The sequence below is a fragment of the Podarcis vaucheri genome (assembly GCF_965113315.1).
Source record: "Podarcis vaucheri genome assembly, chromosome: 2".
Taxonomy (NCBI): domain Eukaryota; kingdom Metazoa; phylum Chordata; class Lepidosauria; order Squamata; family Lacertidae; genus Podarcis; species Podarcis vaucheri.
The window spans coordinates 36134229-36143047 of record NC_138760.1 but is presented as its reverse complement, the minus strand read 5'-3'; the positions used below and the strand labels follow the sequence as shown (position 1 = coordinate 36143047).

Genomic DNA, 8819 nt, shown 5'->3' with positions numbered 1-8819 from the left:
GTGCTCCACTTGTTTGCATCTATCTTCTGTGCATATTAGTCCTTAGAGAGGGAATAGAATAGAATGTCTCAAGAGTGTTTCTTCCCCTCAGGTTGCAAGTTCACCAGCACCTGCGTGATGAGCTGGCAAAAGTGAAGACCCTGGAGGGACTTGTGGCTGTCAATAGAGAGCTGAAGTTGCATTGCCAGGTATCAGAAGAGGTTTTACTTTGTCGGGGCAAGCCTAATTCTGCTTGGGGAAGAGACTCTTAGGCTCCCTCACTTGGCCAACCAGATGTGTTGACTCTCTTAATCACCATACTGCCCTCTACTGCCTGTCTTATCTCTTTGAGAGAGGAACAGCACTATTTTCAGAATGAGTTTGCTAAGTTCACAGGTTTATTATTATTAGTAGTAGTATTATCATCATCATCATTATTATCATTTTCATTATTATTATTTTCATCTCCATGTTTGTTCTCCCTGTGAATTGAGGACATTAACTTGTGGCTGAATTTGTCATTACTCAATCATTTCTCCACAGGAAGAAATAGCCAGTTTGAAGGAAGACGAGAAGCCAAAAGGAGGATTGCCTTTCTTCCATTGGATTTGTCAGCCATATGTCAGACCTGGGTGAGTAGCTAAGCGTTAACCCAAAACAAAGCTTGTGCAATACATACAGCACACATTCTTCTACCCTAAGTATTATTTATGGTCTTTGAATTATAACTTAGCAAACCACTGTTGCATTCTCTTACACCCTGCCTTGCAACAAAAAGGAGCAAGGTGTGTGTGGGGGGTCATTGCAAATGCTTGGGCACTTTATTCCCTTTCCTTCTGAATACTTACCCTTTCCCTACAACATGTAGAGGATATGCATGCCGCCTTACTCTGGAAGCTCGCTTAAGATTTGAGGACTCCATACACACACACACACACAGCCCTTAGACTTCTAAGTTGTGTTACACAGGTTAAACATGTCGCATTGCCTGGAGACAGACAGTGTCCTTACCAGTGACCAGAGGAGGAATGGTTGGTGGGAGGAGAGCAGAGAGAAGAAATGGCATGGTTCATCTGCAGCAGCGCAACCGTACGCCTTCATCTGCCCCTGCTGCAACAAAACATGTCTCTCCCGTATCAGTCTCTCTAGCCACAGCAGGCGCTGTAACCTTCAAACAGTTTGAACTCGCCCTCAAAGACACACTCCTCCATTGCCTCCCAAGACAGATGGATACCAACATCAATCACACACAGTCACGTTGCTTTATTATGTCTGGGTGCTAGGCAGGAATGTGCTGCAGCTATAAGATAAACAGACACTGTCATCTTTTTATTTACTAGAGCAGCACTGAAAACCCTTTATTTTAGCATCTTGAAGGCTATAGACTCCTCAACCCAAATCTAAAGTCTTCATTTACCATCTCTCTTGAAGAGGACTGGGCTGTGGAATGGGATGTTCCAATGTGTTGGAACTTTAGGTGCCTGATGAAATTACTGTTCCCAAGAATAGTTTGCATGATCTTATCTGGCTCTCTCTGAGTGTTAGTTCCTACTTGCTTCCCCCAGTCAGCAACTAGCCATTTTATGATTGCACATTCTTTCATAGCATAGCATTATCTTTGCTTTTATTATTTTTAAGGTGCCCATGCCATATACAGACTTCTATAACCGTGGGGTTAGCAAAAAAACTAATGATTGGCTTTTGTTTTAAATGCTCTGGTGTTGAACCATCACAGGCCCAAGGAGGTGTGCAAGGAAAATGGCACTAGTGGCATGGAAGGAAGCACCCGGGGTAAACGAGCTTTGGAGGATGAGGATGATGGGAACTCGGACGGTCTCTCAAAGAACAAGCAAAAGAAGAAATTGAGAAATCCTAATAAAAGCTTTGATCCATCCTTAAAACGTAAGTCTATGGGGCTGCAATATTTAGCCTATGGGAAATGGATAGTAATCCCTTTGACCAACGTAAGATGTGTTTCTGACTAATTGGGCAGCACATTTTATTTTCTTATTACCAGTTTCTTTTAATATAAAGATTTTAAAAAGCTGCAAATTGCAAGTGCCATTTTAGAAGGGGCATTCCCTTCTTATTCAGGAGGGAATGCCTCCAGGTTTATTCCTTCTGAATACATGTGCATCCTCTGAAAACAGAGTGTGTTCTTTTAGGATTGGGAGGAACCCCAGAACAGATTTAGGAGGCAGCTGGAGGAGAGGAGGGCAAAATCCAGTTGCTCAGCATAAGTCGTTCTGCTTGTGCAAAGCACTACTTAATGCTGTGTTGAATACAACCCTTCGTTGTTGTTGTTGTTGTTGAGCTTCGTCTCCTGTAGATTTTTTAAAAAATGATGTAAACATTGTCAATACCCAAGATGGAGAAAAATGCTCTTCCTCTGCACATCAGCAGCAGTTCGAAATGACTAAAACTTTTTTTAAAAGTCTTTTTTCCTCCTTTCAGCTAAATATGCAAAGTGTGATCAGTGTGGAAACCCAAAGGTAGGTCTGTCTTCATTTGGTTTTCTCCTTCTAATTCTCCCTGTAATGTAATTCATACATTAATCATTAAATCCCTGGGTAAAATTACATGTACTATAACCCTTCCTTGAGCAAAGGGCTCTGTCATAGTTAAAATGGCAAAAAAACAGCCCGGTGAGAAGTTTAAAGAACTAAGTAGTTTTAACTGATTTACCCTATCTCTCCTGAAAGAGCATTCTTAGTAGTTGTTTTGTCAGTGGGTTCATACCTGTGTTGTCTCCTGCTGAATGAATATCCCTAATGGCTGATGGAGACAACTTACTTTACTGTGAGTTATGTAGGTGTTCATACAAGATCTGAAAGTACAGGTAGTGGTCCTATAATTTTTGTGTACACTTGTGTATGTTCCATGGAGTGATTTTATTACATCATTAATTTCTGTGTTTGGTTATTTAAATAAGGTAGCTGTTTAGAGTGTTAATCTATATGTGTTTAGCATTTTTTTTCTTTTTTCTTTTTTTGCATCCCAAATTGAAATTTTTTCCTTAAAATAATTCAGTTGAAATGAAATCATGGAGAGGATCAGGCTTGGTTGGCACCCTGCAGTGATCCAAGTAATATTGCAGGTTAATAGCCACTTGTGATTTTTGCTCTGCCTGTTCATTCATGCATCCTCAAGACACACACTTCTCACCATACACTTGCATATACACATGTACCCCTCACTCCTTACATTGTTACATACTTCTCGCCTTTACACACACGGCTCACATTCCATACATGCCCAGGATCTCCCACAGTGGTGTACTGCTGACCTTAGTCACTCGCGTTCCTCTGTATATTTGCGTATTCCTCTATAAGGTTTTCTCCCCCTCCATGTACACTTATAATGATGATCCCTTCCTTGCATACAGATAAACTCACCAGCCTTTTTCATTGTTGGTGTGTCCTCTTTGTCACTTTCCTAGAGGTTTGGAGGTGTGCCAGAAGGGATCAAGGAGAGATAGGAAACTACCTAGAAAACATGCTGCTGATATGTGGTTTTCTCAACCTATATGACCAGGCTGTGCTTCTAAAGGTTTCAGAAGGGCCTGGGCAGTATTTAAGCAGTTTAAATGGATTACTTGCAGCTCATGCGCACACCTCATTTAAGTCCCATAAAGCCAGCCTTGTCCTCTTTAATAGGGCACACAACACATGCAACTTGGGGTTGGGTCCTTTTTTCTTATGAAAGGGAAAATCTCTTACCAAAAAATATTCTGAGAAACCTTTGGGGTTTGAAATGCCTTTCATACCCCTGACAAAGCACTTTATCTACAATGCCACATGTTCACTGGCAACTTGGGATGAATATGTAAACTTCGAGCTAATTAGTTTGTCTCTCTTCCCAGGGTAACAAATGTGTATTTAATCTGTGCCGAGGCTGCTGTAAGAAAAGGGCTTTTAGAGAGACAGCAGATTGTCCAGGTAAGCGAAACCCAGTTCAGTTTTCCAGAATACTAGAGCATTTTTTAAAAAAATAACAGAGTATAGATTTCAAATCCTGACTGATTTGGTTTTTAAGTAAAAGCAGCATACTTATTGATGTTGTGCTGGCACTTGTGAATTAACCAAATAAATGTAAGGAATGGGGTTTTCTTGAGCTGCTTTTTAAAATCTTCATAATAGCTAGCTGAGCATTGATTGTTTAAGTCAAGTTATGGTGAACCATTGAAACATTACATTTCCTCTTTTCCATAGACCTTGGCCACTTTTGACATAGGCCCATCTCTCACTGATTACCCCTGAGGAAAGGCATTCCTTGATGGAAAAATGGGTTTCTTCAACCCTGTGTTAAAGCCTAAGCCAAGGACTGATGCCTATGGGACCATTGTGCCAGCAAAGGTCTTATTTGGTGCCCCTGGGATGAATCATAATCTCCAGATTCCCAGCTTTCATTTTTTTAAAGAAAGTCTCTAGCATTTTTAGAACTTGTGATATGATAAAAAATGTGAACACACCATTCTTCTCAATTTTTTTAGTTAGAAATTAGCCTTCTGGACCTTTTCAGTGTTTACTTTGCTTCCTTCTCCCCATGTCTGAGAGAATAATTCCTATGGACACCCATGTATGGGAGAGAGGGGAGAAGAATGGGAGAGCAGGAGGGAGGAGAGTTTATGTAAGAGAGAGCGAGAGCGAGGAGAGCTATGAATGTGATATCTCTCTCTCTCTCTCTGTGTGTGTGTGTGTGTGTGTGTGTGTGTGTGTGTGTGAGAGAGAGAGAGAGAGAGAGAGAGAGAGAGAGAGGTATACATGAAGTGTGTGTATATGAATGAGTGAGAGAAAAAGTATGTGTGTGTCTGAGTCCACATGCATGAGGTATATGTGTGTATGTGCACATGAGAGTAGTATACATGGTAATGGGGAAAGCTCCCTCCTATTCTTAGATAGGAACAGCATGGGGGGGTGAAAGAGAGATCAATACAGTGGTACCTCGGGTTAAGTACTTAATTTGTTCCAGAGGTCTGTTCTTAACCTGAAACTGTTCTTAACCTGAAGCACCACTTTAGCTAATGGGGCCTCCTGCTGCTGCCGCGCCGCCGGAGCACGATTTCTGTTCTCATCCTGAAGCAAAGGTCTTAACCCAAGGTACTATTTCTGGGTTAGCGGAGTCTGTAACCTGAAGCGTATGTAGCCCAAGGTACCACTGTACTGTATAATCTCTACAATCAGAACCAGCAGAAGGTAGCTGACTTCCTATGGTAAACCTGAGGTCATCCAGGGATCAGGGAAGCAGCAGTCACTCATTTTGGGTTATGACATCCCCCATCCCATCCCACCCACACCATGGCAGCCATTTTATGACTGGTGTTGCATAGCACTTTCCCAAAATCAAACATGTGCCCGCTGGCCCAAAAAGGTTGGCGATTCCTTTTCTAAGCTATAACTTTATTCCACTTAAAAAAAGAAAAGTCATTGGCTGATGGCAATTATGTAATATCACTTGATACAGGTTGGAAGATTTTTATTTTTTTTAGTTCTCTGCTCAACCCCTCATTCTCTTAAAGAGTGTTTCTTTCTCTAATGGCTCCACTTTAGCTGCTAATTAACCCAGGCACATTTACCATTTCCCTCCCCCCCCCCCTGCAGGTCATGGTCTGCTTTTTAAAACCAAATATGAGAAGTCCCTTTCATGGAAGAATGGCGAGTCCAGTCTGGAGAATATTGAAGTGGCGGCACAGAAAGGAGAGGTGGAGGAGACTATATTGCTCAAAGAAGCTATTGATGGTGTAGCGTGAGGCATGGAGACTCCTCCTGGTTGCGCTTCCCAGCCACTTGTCTCCTCGGGCCAAAGAAATAATCTGCTTCCAGAACACAACAGTTGACTCCACAGACCTGTTCTTAAACGACAGACAAGTCTTACCTAAGGAAACATGTCTTTCTCAGGGAAATATCCTGTAATGGAAATAAAAGGATGCAACGAAAGCTTTTCATCCTGTGTTCGAAAAACTTCAAAGACTGAGCCAGGAGAGCTGGCCTTAAAATGCTGCATTGGAGACACCTCTACAGATTTGACCTGCCTGTTTTTAAACTGTGTGTGGTTTTAAAATTGGCAAATAAAACTTTTATATCAGAACGTATTTTTGGTACATCATAAGTAAATTGGTGTGGATGTGGGCCAGCCCTAGGCACAGAACAATAGCAAGTCAGCAGCTGTTAAAGGGCACTGAGAATCTTGGGGAGAGCTGCTTCAAGGTTCCTAAATGGAAGGCACACCTATGTAGTAATTGATTTAAAAAAAACCTCCCTCTTGGATTGTAGCTTGCTATGCTTGTACTTAGTGCATAAAAAGTGTGTGCCCTGTGTTGGGATGCAGCAAATGATCCTATGAATGGTAAATGTTTTACACTAGTTTTGAATACCTATAAAACCCTGAATCTGTACACTTATAAGATGCATCAGTTAGCACAAATTTATGTCTAGGTTCAAAGTAGGTCTTTCTAACGGCGGGCACAGAATACAACTCCTGTGGTAGCCTTGGAACAGGAGAATATGAAATGTAAAATTACCGTATTTTTTGCACCATAACACTCACTTTTTTCCTCCTAAAAAGTAAGGGGAAATGTCTGTGCGTGTTATGGAGGGAATGCCTATGGGTGGCATGCCTACGGATTTTCCTCCTCTAAAAACTACGTGCGTGTTATGCTCGGGTGCGTGTTATAGAGCGAAAAATACGGTATTTCATAATTGATATACAAAAAAAAAAATTAGAACAGAGAGAAATCAGGGATAGTGGCATCAAGCGGATGTGCTCGAACCACCAACCTTCTGGTTAACAACCAGATGCACTGATCCATTGCACCACAGGTGCATTGCGGCTCCTTTTGACCGTCTAAAAAGGCAGCCTGCAGTAATAAGTGCTCTTTGGGCTTCAAGACAATCCTTGTCAGTTCATGGTTGGATGTTCTTCCAAGTCTTTTACTAAGAGTGGGAATGTTTTTGCCCCTCCTTCCCTTTTTTCTTTTTCTTAGCAAAAGCTGTCCAGAGTCACATTGCAGGTGGCGCTGTGGTTGCAGGTGGCGCTGTGGTCTAAGCCACCGAGCCTCTTGGGCTTGCCGATCTGGTCAGCGGTTTGAATCCCCGTGATGGGGTGAGCTCCCGTTGCTCTGTCCCAGCTGCTGCCAACCTAGCAGTTTGAAAGCACGCCAGTGCAAGTAGATAAATAGATACCACTGCGGTGGGAAGGTAAACGGTGTTTCCGTGCGCTCTGGCTTCTGTCAGTCACAGTGTTCAGTTGCACCAGAAGTGGTTTAGTCCTGGAAAGCTGTCTGTGGATAAACATTGGCTCTTTTGGCCTGAAGCAAGATGAGTTCTGCAGCCCCATAGTCATCTTTGCCTGGACTTAACCGACCAGGGGTCCTTTACCTTTATTGATCAAGTTAATATTGTCAGCTCCAAACTTCTTAAGAAATATTGTGGTATTTGCCAATTGAGCTGAACATGCCCTTAGGCTATTTAGCTGATTCCCAGTAGAGGTTCCCTCTAATGGCTGTGATTCCCTGTATGTGTTATTTGGAGGCATCTCAAGTATATTTTATGATGGTTCACCCCCTTGAGCTGCACTAGGTATCCCTCCTCCCCGATAATGAAACTGCTTCGTTCTGATGAAGAGTTTGGAGTTTGGATTTGATATCCCGCTTTATCACTACCCGAACGAGTCTCAAAGCGGCTAACATTCTCCTTTCCCTTCCTCCTCCACAACAAACACTGTGTGAGGTGAGTGGGGCTGAGAGACTTCAGAGAAGTGTGACTAGCCCAAGGTCACCCAGCAGCTGCATGTGGAGGAGCGGGGAAGCGAACCCGGTTCACCAGATTACGAGACTCTTAACCACTACACCACACTGAGCAGCATACAGGGTATGATGGTACTTTTGAAGATGAGCAGCAGTCTCCAGGTTCGCTTAGTACCAGGGAGTTTCTCATACTATTCAAGATCTATGGAATACCATCTAATGAATGAGTAACTGTCCTTTTCTTTCCCCATCTTCCTTGGTGTAAAGGGATATTTGCAGTGTTACTTTGTTGTATTAAAATACTAGGACTGATCTCAGTGGAAGCTTGTTGCTTGACTTCAGAAAGCCGGTGTTAGCCTTGGAGTTAAAAGGCCTACAGTTGGTGTGGGCTGCTTGTCATCAAAAGAGGTCAGCTCATCTGAAGTAGCTCCTGTGTGGAGGTGAGCCAAAATTCCTGCCTCCTTAATTGTTATGTCGTGTCCTCTTAGAGAAGTACTTAATCCCTCTAACAATAGGGTGATTTTAGTAAGCTGCTGGAAAATTGACACAGTCAGAAAAGTTGCACAGGCAGTAAAACTTACCAGTTTGTAACTAAGCTAACAGTTCATAAATTATTGGGAGAGCAACATAAGAGAAAGGCTTGTGAGAGCCATGCAGCTGAGCTGGAGCAAGCAGCTTAGATTTCTTCACAAACTGAGCTTCTCAGGTAGACTGAGAAGCTACGCCAATAGGCTTGATTACCTATTTCTTCCCAAAGTGAGTTGACGTGGCATAGTTAAGCCTGGCAGGAGAGCTTAGTCTGTGGTACTAACCCCTTCATGCATTAATTTGACTTAAGCATGTTAGTTATATGAGGCTTGTTATCCTACATGTTGGAACTGTTTTTAGTTGTTTTTAGTTTGTGTGTTTGACACTCTGGGCTGTTCTTGAAGGACGGGTAAATAAGTAACCACATACATACATAGGCACAAAAACCAATAGTCAGGCAGCTGTCTGCCTTAATTGAGCCTCAGTATGCCTTTGGCAAGTTCCCCTGATCTCATACAACCAGCAAATTGGGTGCATTTGAAAATGAAAACAGCTTACAATGTTGGGG

At 42.5% G+C, this 8819-nt stretch overlaps 1 protein-coding gene across 1 annotated transcript in view; it reads left to right on the top strand.

Moving 5' to 3' along the window:
- DUS1L (dihydrouridine synthase 1 like) overlaps positions 1-6070 on the top strand; it is a 14675-nt gene extending 8605 nt beyond the window's left edge. Inside the window, exons 8-13 of the mRNA XM_082214426.1 lie at positions 63-188; positions 523-611; positions 1715-1881; positions 2434-2471; positions 3842-3917; positions 5580-6070. Coding sequence (XP_082070552.1) covers positions 63-188; positions 523-611; positions 1715-1881; positions 2434-2471; positions 3842-3917; positions 5580-5728 — 645 coding nt within the window. The 3' untranslated portion in view covers positions 5729-6070. The remainder of the gene's footprint in view (positions 1-62; positions 189-522; positions 612-1714; positions 1882-2433; positions 2472-3841; positions 3918-5579) is intronic.
- Positions 6071-8819: the final 2749 nt, after the last annotated feature.